General features: G+C 35.6%; 2 protein-coding genes across 2 annotated transcripts; both read right to left on the bottom strand.

The window, feature by feature from the left end:
- Positions 1-3,469, bottom strand: agxta (alanine--glyoxylate and serine--pyruvate aminotransferase a). Its single transcript, XM_052557975.1, has 11 exons — positions 3,273-3,469; positions 2,530-2,722; positions 2,371-2,435; positions 2,198-2,298; positions 1,336-1,406; positions 1,167-1,251; positions 974-1,072; positions 701-770; positions 518-613; positions 292-420; positions 1-150 (listed from the first exon to the last, which is right to left on the bottom strand). The coding sequence occupies exons 1-11, from the start codon at positions 3,429-3,431 to the stop codon at positions 43-45; spliced, it is 1,176 nt and encodes a 391-aa protein (XP_052413935.1). The 5' UTR covers positions 3,432-3,469; the 3' UTR covers positions 1-42.
- Positions 3,470-4,000: 531 nt separating this feature from the next.
- Positions 4,001-10,967, bottom strand: zgc:103559 (Allantoinase, mitochondrial). The gene is made up of 11 exons (XM_052557974.1): positions 10,740-10,967; positions 9,453-9,604; positions 9,141-9,255; positions 8,173-8,319; positions 7,914-7,959; positions 7,714-7,807; positions 7,431-7,617; positions 5,946-6,084; positions 4,867-5,039; positions 4,682-4,714; positions 4,001-4,607 (listed from the first exon to the last, which is right to left on the bottom strand). Exons 1-11 carry the CDS (start codon positions 10,884-10,886, stop codon positions 4,461-4,463), a joined length of 1,380 nt encoding a protein of 459 aa, XP_052413934.1. The 5' UTR covers positions 10,887-10,967; the 3' UTR covers positions 4,001-4,460.
- Between the last annotated feature and the right edge of the window lie 2,921 nt (positions 10,968-13,888).

The following is a 13,888-nucleotide window of genomic DNA, read 5'->3' as shown; positions in this document are numbered from 1 at the left end:
TTCAAATGCTGGACTTTTTTTTATTGACGGCGGGTCATGCTGTCAGACTCTGCTCTTGTGACAGTGTTTTAGAGCATCAGCCAAGGCCTTCAACACCTTATCCACATTGGCCTTGCTGCTGTTACATCCCATCAGTCCCACACGCAATACCTGTAAAATAAATAAATGAATAAATATGAGAAACAAAACAGTTACTGAGCATTGTGTCATTTTAACACACTGCAAATGCATGGGAACGTCTTGTTGTTCTGGTGTCTCAGTTAAAATGAATTGAAACTGATAGCTTCTCACCATGCCAGCAGATGGTCCAAGACCCCCAGAGATTTCAATGTTATAGGTCTTCATAATATACCTTGTGATTTCCCGCCAGTCATACCCTGGAGGAGCTACTATTGTGGTAACCGTTGGCAGTCTTGCTTTCTATAAGACATAAGTTGTTTTCAGAAAATGTGATGTGATTTATGATAATTCGGTATATGTGAGATCTGTTGTGATGTTTAAGGCTTCTTCTGCCAACCTTATCCTGCACAAACAGTTTCAGGCCCATTTCTTCTAAGCCTTCATGAAAGTACTCTGCAACCTCTTTGTGCCGCTTCCATGAGTTCTCAAGACCCTATAAAAATAAAATATATGGTAAACATATGTTCTTTTTACAAAATTAACTTTTCTCAGAGTATTCAGGGGCAGAATATGATCTCACAGTCTCTGCGAGGATGGCCAGACTCTCACGCAGACCATAGAAAAAAGACACAGGTCCAGTGTGGTGATAACTGCACAGTTAGAGAAACCTTAACATACAGTATATGCACAATATCCTATCATCGTTTAGTGATAAAGAATTACTTCAGAGGTCTGAGCATATTGATTTCTGTCTTCTTGGACTACTTTGTTTTCTAACTTCACATGAATGAGGGCTCCAGTGTTTAATGAGCTGTTATATCAGCGCTTGTTAAATGTGATGAATGGTTCTTACGCGCGCACAGGCTTGTCATCACAGCCCCAGTAATTTGCCAAGCAGCTCATATCCAAGAAGTAAGAGATTGGTTTTGTCCTCCTGTTAAATATTTTCTGGCTGTTTTGTCAAAAAAGAGAGAATTTGTCACATTCAATTTAAAATATTTCAAAAATAAATGAAATAAATCAGTCTTGAAGCTGTTTTGTCTCACCATGCTCTCTCGCTGAAGGAGATTGGAGCAGTTCCTGGAGGTGCGTTCAAAACCTTCTGAGAGCCAGTATACATTATGTCAATGCCTAGTGATACAAGAAGTACATTTGAAACCATGGACCCCATGCAGGCATTGCTTGTAGTGCCAGAGCATGTAATGTGGGTGATACCTTGCTCATCCATGCAGATAGGAGTACCTCCCAGTGCCGCTACTGAATCAACCAGAAATAAACAGTTGTACCTGAATGACAGAAGAAAAAAAATGGTTAACAATTAAGTATACGTTAGGTAAAAAATGTTAGCCTGAATAAAAGCATCTGCTAAATGCATACATTTAATTTAATTTTAATTTAGTATATGGACCTATTCACACTATTAACTAGTAGCTTATTAGCATGCTGTTTCTTAGTACTTATAAAGCACATATTCTGCTTGATCATATTCTGCATCTCTAATCCTACCCAAATTTAACAACTGTACCTTGCCAACTATTAACAAGCAGCAAATTAGATGATTATTGAGGCAAAAGTCATAGCTAAAAGTTTGTTAATTTCAAGAATTGGATCTTAAAATAAAATAAAAACTAAATAAATGATATTATGTAAAACATAAAATGTATAAAATAACACACACGTATTATAAAAAACTTAACTTAAATGTAAATTATTTACAGCTTGTTAGTTACAATGATATTTTAGTATCACATTTGTCAAACGATTAATAGCGATTAATCGCATCCAAAATAAAAGTTTTTGTTTGCATAATATATGTATGTGTACTGTTTATTTATTATGTATATTAAATACACATGCATTCAGTATATAAATAGAAAATATTAACTTGTGTGTGTGGGTATGTGTGTGTGTTTGTGTGTGTGTGTACATACATACACACACACACACACACACACACAGTACACAGTTAATCATGATTTATACTTTGACAGCACTATTAAAAATGGACTAAAATATGCAAAATGCTGATTTTAATAGAGGTTCTTAATCTGAAGCAACTCTGTTCAAGATGTCTCACTTGTGGCAAAGGTCACCTATGCCGTCTATGGGGTGAACAACTCCTGTGGAGGATTCTCCATGTGTGAGAAAGAACACCACTGGCCTGTATTTGTGTAATGCCTATAAAAAGAGATAAACATATATGATCATTTGAAGTATATGCATAAATGGTTAATGAAACATAATTTGTACCTGCTCAATTTCCTCATTTGTAAAGTACCCACCAGCAGAGGTTACAACTCGGTTCACCTTGGCACCTGGTGAAGAGTGTTTGATATCTGAATTAATGATGATCTGGATCACCTTTATAAATCTTAGTTTCAGGCTTTCTAGTAAAAGCACAATCTGTACCTATTCTCTCAGCTATCTCTGCAGCTCTCTCTCCCCATATGCCATTGACGGCTATGAGGACGCTCTCTCCAGGCTCCAGTGAGTTAAAGATGGCACACTCCATCGCTGCATGACCCGGGCCACTCACAGCCAGAGTCACTCGGTTTCGGGTCTGAAATGCATACTGAATGCCACTTTTGACCTGATTCATAATCTGAGAGCAAAACAGGCAGACAGTTATTTCATTTAATTCATAGATAAGGATAATGACACGATTATTTATGTAGCATGACAACAAATTATTTTAAATCTTTTATTAACAAGATACTACACTGTTTATTTTCTTCAACAGGTACAATGTTACTAGCCATATTCAAGTCGTTTTAGCTACTTATGTTGCAGTTGTTTAAAGTTCACTCAGACACAAAAAATCTTTCAAACCCATGACTTTCTTTCTTCTGTTGAACACAGAAGATTTTGACAATTTTGGTAACCTAACTGTTTTGCTGACACGTGAATCCCATAATACAGTTCCATATGAGAGAATGTCAGTTTACAGTACACATTTTGAACAATGTATGGGTAAATTCTAATAATGGAGTATTATATAATGGAGTATAATATTGGAGTAAATTATAATATTTGGGTGAATTATTCCTTTAAGCCAATATGATTCAACATGGCAAAGCGACATAAAAATGATGACCTAAAGTCAGTAGTCCTTAGTATGCACCTAATAAATGTAACACACTGTACTGTATTACCTCAATGGTTTCTGCATGTAGGTGGCCCAGCATGGGCTGTGCTCCAGCTGCTGTGATCCGTGCAGGCACATTGGATGGTCCAGGTCCAAGCATAAGTCGCTGGGGGACGGTAAAAGGCTGTAACAGACATTCCGGTGGAAGAACGGACAGAGAGGACATAATGCTGCTGCGACACTGACAGACTGAGGCAATGGTTAACTCATGTAAACAGTGGGAGAACCTTTCACCTGTTGGCCAATCATCTCACTTTGAGACCTGATAATACTGAACAGTGCAGCTGAGTAGTGACGGCAGCTGTTTCATTAACAAACATATCATTTTCCTATTTTTTTTTTTCAAACTTGTTCAACTAGTAAATACTATACACTTCCATCATATATACAATAAATGAACCAGTATATTTCAAATGTGTGAAATGTGAGACATTAGTGTGAATAACACTTTGACACCTCTACTCATAAAAACAAGTAAACCAAAAATATTCAAAGTTCTTTATTATTAATGTATTTTACATGTAAACCATTAAATTACTTCTAAAAATTGAAAGCAGCAAACTTTGAAACCCACAGTTTTGCTTTGAAGTTGGGTTAAACATTAATAACGTCTACTATTTCCTGAAGAAACCTACATTTAAAATAGAGCTTGGACATCAACAACATTATATGTCAACAGTATTCATTATTAATGAACAAATAATATGAAATGATTGAATGAAACAACTCATCACATTCATATTCACTGTGTAAACTCTTTATTTTGGGTTTTTTGCATGTTTAACAGTAATGTACACAAATTATATACCCATTTTAAACAGAATATTTTGCATACTTAAAGATGGTATTTTAAAGAATGTTTGGATTCATTTTATGGACAAAAAAATACAATGGGAATCGAAGTCAATTAGAACTCTTCTATTCTTCAAAATAACTTATCTTCCATAAGAAGAAAGAAAGTCATAAAGGTTTGGAATGATATCCAATTAAGATTAAGTGTTAGGTTAATTCTGTTTTAGTAGTAGTTATGGTTTGTTGTGTTACCCAATGCATTTTTTTTATATACCGGAATACTGCACAATCAATGAAATAAACTGTACTCTAAAATGACATGCCACACAGCACCATTTTACCCTACCTCATCCTAACAGTGATGGGTAATGTGAGATAATGTAATGTGCTTTATGTGCTTGGTTCACAAAGGGGATGGTGTTTTGTGCTGAATAAAGAGAGGCTTCCCAAGAGGCTGAGAACTGAAAGAGCCGTGACTGTAAACCACCTTCCCTCGGACAACAGTGGCCTTCACCTTCCCTCGCAGAGCAAGACCAACGTACGGTGTTAACTAAAAAGAAAGAAAAAGTGAAAAAGAAACAATTTCTTTTACATAACAGTTCTACTGAGTAAAATTTTACCTACCTTGTTTTTGTGATGTATGTTGTCTTTGTTCACCTAGAAAATGAAATGTGTTCACTTGCAGGCTCCAAAAAGCTATCAGTGTATTCATAGAGGAAGACATTTAGCAACAAGCATGCTCTATCTTTCTGTCAGTCGTTTAGAGCATCTCATCACAACACGCTTGAGTGAATCCCTGCCTTTCTCACCGTAAACTCTTTTTCTGGATCCCAAATGACTAAGTCTGCATCGTGACCTGGAATGAGACTCCCTTTTCGGTCATCAAGGCGACATAGTTGAGCAGGCTCTTTACACAAGAGTCTTACTGCGTCAGAAAATGAAAACCCTCTTTTAGAAGCTGAAGTCCAGAACAAAGATAAACCTGTTGGTAAACAGTGAGATGAATGACACTTTTAGTAACACCATCTGAAATGTCTCAGGTCTTTGCTTACTCAAAACACAAGAAGAACACTCTTGCATTTAGTCATTTAACTTGTGATACCATACATTTCTGCACAAATTCATTCAGCCATAAAATCTGAAAATTTGATAATGGCCATTAATTCACAGTTTAAAAATACTGTTCAAGGTGGAAAAAGTAAGTGAAATTTTTTTTTGGAAGCAATAACCTAATTATTGATGAAACCTGCACTATTCCTCACTATTCTTTAGCCTCAATCCAAAGGCCTATTTTCTTCTGCTAAACACATTTTGTTGTTGATTTACGTCTGATCTTTGGGTCATTGTCCTGTTGCATCACCCAACTTCTGTTGAGCTTCAGCTGGAAGACAAATGACCTTTCATTCCTATGCAAAATGTCTTGATAAACTTGAGCTTGAGTCCAGGTCCTGATTTAGCAAATTAGTTTCAAACCATGAGGTTTAGGTTAAGATGTTGATGTTTGTATAATGTTTCGCTCTCGTCAGCCTTGTAACTCTTTTGCAAACAGCTTTGGTTTAATTTGTTGAAACAATGTTGCTAGTAGTGCTATGGAACCTGGTTTTTTGTTTTCATCATACTGTGTTTGTCTTATGTTCAGGTAAAATTTGATGACCAGTTGAGGCAGAAATCCATGCTAAATGCAAGTTTATATACTTTATTCATACAAGTGTAGATATTTTTTTTTTAAGCTGGGTCCAATCTGGGACTCTGTCTTGATCCCTGAACGTCAGTTGTTGTAGTTAATCATTATTCTGATTGGTCAATTGTTGGTGGGCCACTGTTTGCCTCATTAAGGACTTTGGCCTTCATGTGAGTGCATGAGCATATTAGTAGATTGACAGCCTACCAAACTGCAGAGAAGAGATCCCTCCCCATGCCTGTGTGAAATCACCAGTGTCTAAACACTTTAGGTCAGGTGTGCATGGTGAATGATCTGACACAACCATATCAATATCACCAGCTTTGAGTGCAGACCATAGGAGCTCCTAAAAGGAAACAGATTATGGTTAGAATGCACTGTAATTAAGGTTTGTGGAAGTTCATAGGACAATCAAAAGAGACTTGTTCACACACACAAAAAAAGTTGTGCCATTTTTATGTTGCAAAGCTGTCTGACTGACTTTCTTCTGTGGAACACCACAAAAAGAGTTTTTTTTTTTTAAGTAATGGGGAGCCTTTAAGCTTCAAAATGGATCCAAAAGCACCATAATCAAAGTATTAAATTAAATAATTAAGTCCACATGTCTTGATCTATATTGCAATTATTCTACGGACGTATGATAACTTTGTGGGAATTTATTTAGAGAATAAGTGATATCTGATTTGTGAATTAATAATTCTTTTTGACTTTCTTTAGAGGAGTGTTAAAAAACACGCATAACTTTATCTGCTTGTTAAGCCGTGACGAAAGGAGTGCTCTTTCAGGGTTCAAGCCTCAACTAGTTTCACTTGAGAATACCACCCCAGCAGCCTGTATGAGCACTATTTGTACATATTACACATTTAAACTAAACCTTTAAAAACATACTTTTTTTCATCACTCTTAACATGACACATAGTGATAACATCAAAACCAGTGAAGGAAATGGCAAAAGTGTTCATACTGTATTCAAAAGGAAGCCTCCTCTGTCGCCTTTTTCTTGAGCGACAGAGAATTTCCACACTGTGACTTGACAGGCCGCTATTCGGAGATAAAGATGATGCACCTTAATTTTTTTTATCGTGCATCAGTTTTGAAAGCCTCATCAAAAATGTGAGTAAGCTTGAGTCATAACCAAAGCAACCTATTCAGACAAGTTGGTTATGTTTGAACACACAAATCACTTGCAATTAATAATGCAGACAGTCTGCATGAAAAGATCTGATTTGAGAAAAAAAAAAAAAAAAAAAAAAAAAAAAAAACTGATTTCCTTGCAGTCTGAACTGGTCAAAATTAATTCCCAATCAAGACTTATATGGTTCTAAGAAGTCAAATGAGACTAGAGGCAAAGAATTTCAGTGAATTTCAGTTTGTTCCTCTCACAAAGCTATATTGTATTGACTCCAGAAAACATGAAATCTAGTGCATGAGTCACTTTTATGGTGGTGGTTTAACATCCTTTTTGATGCTTGAAAGCTCCAGTCCTCATCAGTTGTAATTGGATGGGGAAAATATGTATTCTTTAAAATGTAGCGTTCCAGAGAAGAAAGTCATTAATTTTAATGTCAACAGTTACTTTAACAAGTTCCAGTGTAAATTTTACAGAAATATGATTAAGACTAACTTTTGTTGATCAGCTTTTTTTTATCAACCTGAATCGGTTTCATTGTCTGTAATGCATATTGCTGATACCCGGTTGGCTGTGTCTCGTATCGGGGGGCAGCATTTAAACTGAGTTGCACGTGCTGGAATGTTCTCTGCACACAGGTTGAGGTAGTGATGGGTGGTCTCTACAGTCATTGGAGCTCCGGCCTTTCTTGCTGCCCTGATGAGCTCCAGAGGCTGAGCTGATGACAGGTGCACAATGTGGCATCTTACTCTGATAACAAGAGCAGAAAATAAGACTAGTGCAGAAGCAACTATTAGAAAATCAAAAGTTGAGGACTTCACTCTAAATGGTCTCATCATAACATACTGATATTGTAAGCAGAGCTGAGTGACAGTACGGATGGCTTCAAGCTCCATAATGTCAGGCCTGGACCTCAGGAAGGTGGAATATTCATGTGGATCTGAGTAAGAGTAGTAAAGCGGGATTTTCCATTTTAAAAAATAATACAGGTTCATGATTTCAAGTAGAACTGAAATTAAATTTACATTAAATGAACAGTCTTATACCCCCTTTCTCAGCAGCTGCATGCTCGACTTCTTGCTCTGCATGAAACTAAACCAAATAGGTTTCATTAATTTAAGTTCCATAATTATATTTCCATAATTACATCTAATAATAAATTATGTCTGACCAGATGCATTTTTATCATTGACAGTTGTGCACAATTTTACCATGTGTACTGATTATATGGCATTTATTATGGCAGAAATGTTTCATGAAATCAAATTGAAATGATTGGGGCCATCAGAAAATGAGAAGGCTTACCAGCAGAACGCTTCCTGTGCCCTGGAGCTGTTTCATAGCTGCATGCAGATCTGTGTCACTCACATGAGGAAACTCATCCACTCCGCTATGAATCAGAAAGCACTTAAATCCAGCAACACCAGCCTGAACCATCGGCCTCAGCTCCAGCTGAGATGGACACACATGGGCAGGCAGTCATACAAAGAAAATATTGATATCTATTGTTATTTTGCCAACACATTTTTTACATCAGTATTTGGTGAAAAGTGACTTTAGGATCTTTAGGAGTAATTTTTAGGAGTGAAACTGTGAATCACTTACCGATTCTTCACAACTGATGCTGATTCATTCAAGCAGCAAACAAGTAAATAGCTGCTTCTACAGTAAATGAACTTGCTTCTTTTGAATAAGTATTTTGTAACTGTTAAAAAGTATGTTATACAGTAATGTGTATGTGTGCAGTGTGAATGAAGTATGGAGAATGGTTATTTGGAGACAGCTGATGTCTTTTGGAGTAAATCATTGAATCATTTACCCAACTGATTTATTCAAAAACTGATGATTTCTTTCGAAATCGCATACACTTTGAGTAGATACTTCTTTTGAATACGTACGTACTTTGCAACCTTTAAAAAAAGGTATTTTAGTATGAATGTGTGTAGTGTGACCTAGTTTCTATGAAATGTCATGTAATTCTCTTAATGCAAGTGATGTCTTTTGGAGTGAGTCATGGTATCATTTACTCAACAGATTTATTCCAATATGCGAAAAAGGTATAAAAGATTTACAAACAACTATTGTAATTCATACATTGATGCGAAAATACCTTTATTATGAAAGCCTGATTTAACCTTTTGGTTAATGTCTACCTTTAGATGTAGATGCACTCCCAATATTGAGTGACAATACTTGAATATTAGAAGGTTAAACAACAGGCTGTAACTGAAACGTGTTTTGTAGTTTGTGCAGTATGTACAGTATGTCAGTACCTTGTTTCCAGGGATGACTCCTCCCCAAAATGCTGTGTCTACAAAACACTGTCCTGTTGCAGCTCCCAGCTTCTCATGAAAGTTTCTAAGAGTTGTAGTTGGTGGGATGCTGTTTCTGTGTACCATGAGTTAATCATTGTGTTAGTTTTTATGTTATTTATCAATCATATTATTTCTTAACCACATCCAAGGGAGTGGGGGAGACTGGCAGAATTGTAACTTTTACTTTTTTTCATTAAGAACTCGTAGTCTTCTCCAGATCTGCCATCCGTTATAACTGAAAAGAATGTTAATTTGAAAGTCTATACTCACAGAGGCATGTCTACAATTGTGGTGACTCCTCCAGCAGCAGCTGCTTGTGTGGCAGTCCAATACCCTTCCCAGGAGGTACGGCCCGGTTCATTAACATGAACATGACAGTCCACTATACCTGGCATTATCAGACTGTTCCCTACATCCACTACCTGTTTAAAAAAATGCTGTCTAGTTAGTGAAGGAATGAAAAATGTTTGAGGTTAAATTAGATGAAGGATGCAAATTGGGAGATATGTTAGAAACAGATTTCAAACCTAATCTATTGACCAATAAATATTGTAATTAATGCATTTAAAACAGTGAAAATTTTCCAAAACCTTAAAACAGACTATGAAAAATACCTGTTTTGTTAGGGATGTAAATTTTTTTGAATAAAGCATCCAGGAGATTTTAATAATGCCAAGGGTAACACTTTAGTATATGGACCAATTTTTTATTAGCATGCCTATTAATAACCTATTGGCTGTTTATTAGTACTTATAAAGCACATATTCTGCATGACCATTTGCTACATCTCTAGTCTTACCCATTAACTAAACTTAACAACTACCTTACTTACTATTAATAAACAGCAAATTAGGAGTTTTAGGCTAACTTCATACCTAATGTTTTTTTAATAGTGAGAAATTGACCATAAAATAAAGTTTGACTGTGCTAGGCAACAATAACTGAACACACATTGATATTTATAGATATTTGTAAACTTTATACAGGCTGCTGTAATGGAAACTGCAAAAAAAAAATAATAATAAAAAAAAATTAAATAACATTTTAATTTTATTTAAGCTAAATTTAAATAATTATGAAACAAAAACCATTATACAGCAAAAAATAAAATAATTAATTATAAATTAATATCTACCTTTATAATTTACCCTTTCTTTAATGCCAGTATAATTTTATTGAATTCACTTTTTTTACACACTACTGTATTTATTAGATTAGCTAGTTTAATCAGTGTATTTTAGTTTGAAAAAAAGAAAAGAAAAAATAATTCCATACACTATTCTAAAGGTTTTGAAGAAGGTGTTTAAAATCAGCTTGCCAAACTACTGACACATCTATGTGTCCCTGTCAAATATACTGTATACATATTTTATAAATGTTCTATAAAAATGTGAAATTTTCCCAATATAAAATGTAAATATTTTGCTTATTGAAATTGACAACATTTTCTACAATCATTTCAGTCCATGCAGCATTGGTTATGGGTAAAACCAGAGGACTGCTGTGCTTGTGGTCTGCAGCAGATGGCGTGTGTCTCACTCTCACAGTCAAGCTCACCTTTCCAGCTGTGTGCGCTGAAGCTTCTGAATCAGGCAGAATGCTGTGAATCTTCCCTTCCTTTATTATGATAACTGCAGGTCGAATTTCCTCTCCATACCAAACCCTCTGGCTCCGCACAGCGCTGACAGTTGATCCTGGCTCCATGTCTGCAATCTATCTTATGTAGCCTATATGAGCTTCTGTCTTTCACTGTCCTGGCAGCAAAAGAGTTCACTTTTAAGGTCAATGTACCTCCCTCATCGATCTGTACGTGAGTGTCAACACTAGATAGATAAAAGGTCTTTGACCTGTAACATTTAGATTGTTAATAAAAAGTAAATTCTTTTTAGAGGAGTGTTAAATAACATGCATGACTTTATCTGCTTGTCAAGTCGTGATGAAAGGAGTACTGTTTCTGGGTCCAAGCTTCAAATAGTTTTTCTTGAGAATACCACCCCAGCAGCTTTCATATTACACATTTAAGCTAAACTTTTAAAAAGCCTCACACTAGCCTCACTGCCTCCTGGGCCCAAATATTTTAATGATTTCTATTACACCTATAGGTTGCATTATCTTGTATCATCATTTGTCTTAAAGCTTGGCTCTTTAAGATGGTTTCAATCACCAGGCCCACACCAGCACCCCTTTTAGCTGGATAAATAATTCAAAGCATTGCTCTACTGAGCTGAGACAGAGGAGCAGGAAGGGTTGGGAAGGAAAAAGAGACAGAAAGAGAGAAAAGCAGCCACAAGGGACTGCTCAGACTGGCATTGTGTCTAAATGAATGCTGTGGTTGCTCGGCGCTTGCTGTGCCTTCCTGCCTGGGACATGTCCTACAGCAAATAAAAAGAAATGTACCATTTCCATTCAAAACCAAAAGAAAAAAGAGAGAAATGGTTGTATAAAGAAATAAACGAATGGGGGAAAAACATTCAGTCTTAGCACTTAGCCTCAATGAGGAAAAACAAACTCCAAGTAAAAAAAATCATGTCAGATGTTTTTTCCACACTTAATGTTGAAACCAATAAAATTAATATAACAAACAAATGGAAACTGTATACATAAACATTTTATATATAATATATATTTTTTATGGATACTTTGTTATTGGGTCAAGAATTAGGATTGAGACAAGAATGGGCACAGTTTGATAGAGGCGCTGGTGTAAGTGGTCAAACATCTGAGGAAGGGGCATGTTGAAAAAAGAGGTGTTAGGAGGAGTGAGACAAGCAAAGGATGAAAGAATGAAGGAGGAGAGAAGAAGACAAAACAAAATGAAGTCCCAGATGAAGTCAGTGACCAGCTCATTAACTGGACATAAGAAACTGTATTGTTTCGTATCCGATTTGGATGAAACCCAAGTGAATACTGCCATGGTATGTTCTGGATGTGTCATGGATGGTCTGTCTCCCTTCCCTCTTTTGTATATAGACAGAACAAACAATTGCTTTGAACGGCTCACAAACACTGTATCATCATTACAGCATTCAGAGAGACTGATGTGCTGGTTGGTTTTCTTTCTGACGTATGCAGTGTCACATAGAATCCAGAGACACTAAATCAAAAGCTTTTGAATCGCATGCATAATAAGCTCTTTAAGACTTATTCCAAGCTATTCATGCATGCTTGGTTATCCTTTTTCAAAATCACTTTGTCTTTAATTCTCTAATATTTTGGTTATTATAACCTTAATTATTGATTTGTACTCTTAAAAAAACTGATCAGGTTATTAGAATTCCAACATAGACTCTTAATGCAAATTTTATGAAGATATGCTAATGGAATACTTAATCCTGATTCCAAAATGAGATCTATTTCTTTACTGTGTCATTTCCTTTTAGTCTAATTCATTTCCTGATTTTAGAATGCAAACAGGCTGAGTCAGAAGAATAGAGGTGGATTAATGTCAGTGGAAAAGCTTCCACTATGAATGTGTTACATGGGTTTACTGGATTTGTCAGGAGGGCACAGTCCAATTTGCTCTAATAGTTTGTGAATTGAGAGTAATCCCACTGGAAAGCTGATTATTCTTTACAGATAGCTCAAAGGAAAGGCCAAAATGAGGTCAGATACTATTTACAGTTCTCTGCAGTTCGATTCATTTTCAGAAGCATCATTTCTGACAATTATATTTACAGTAAAACAGTTTTTCCTTAAATATCATTCTTTCTGTCCCTCCCACCATTCATTCATTCATTCATTCATTGTTGCATAAGTACTGATGGAACATTTTATACTTAGAAGTAATAATAATAATAATAATAATAATAATAATAATAATAATAATAAATGGTCTTTCAATTGCCCCTAAACTTTAAGATTTTAACCTTTTTTTAACATGAAGGTTTTTTTTTTATTATCAAGAATTTAAGACAAAATTTTAACCACAACAAAAGGTATAAATAATGAGTATTAATAACCATAATCAAATTGTACATTATGAAAATGGATGGAATGCCAAGGCTTAGAAGTCGATGTAGTAATAATAAAATTGTCTTTCAATTACCCCCAAACTTGCATAAAAATTAAGATTTTGTTATCATCAAGAATTTAAGACAAAATTTTTACCTTAAGAAATTAACTTTAGCATAACCACTGATGGAATGTTAAAGCTTAGAAGTCGATGTAATCATCATCATCATCATCTGTTTTTTTAGCCCTTTTTTAATTTTTATTTGAACCTTCTAACCTTCTATCTTTATAGCTGTTACAAAACCCAGCATAGACTAATTTCATTCTGTAATGCGTATTTCATGAAGATACATTCATGTGATACATTATTTTCATAATTCTTTTTTAATCTGGTGTCATTTTCTTTTAGTTTCTTATTCTCTTCCTGACTTCAGAAAATGCATATACTAAAAAGGGTTTTCAGGTGAATTCTTCTAAATATTAAATATGATTTTGTCTCAAAAACCATACTACTGTACATTATACTTTGTTTCTTTTAACATACCACACACATGCAGTCCAGCATTAGCCGCTGAATCTCATGTCATGTAGAGCCATGTTTGTGCGTGAGTGTGTGTGTGTGTGTGTTGTACTCCGTGGAGAATCTAATCCCCTTCCCCCTCACCCCCCCCCCCCCACCCTTCTCTCCTCCCCCTCTCGCTCTCTTCCTCTCTACTGCATTGATGCTACTGCTGTCCTCAGTGATGATGTCACTG

Source organism: Carassius gibelio, chromosome B6 (genome assembly GCF_023724105.1).
Source record: "Carassius gibelio isolate Cgi1373 ecotype wild population from Czech Republic chromosome B6, carGib1.2-hapl.c, whole genome shotgun sequence".
In the NCBI taxonomy this organism is placed as follows: Eukaryota; Metazoa; Chordata; class Actinopteri; order Cypriniformes; family Cyprinidae; genus Carassius; species Carassius gibelio.
Note: the sequence above shows the minus strand (reverse complement) of the source record. Positions and strands in the feature narration are given on the sequence as shown.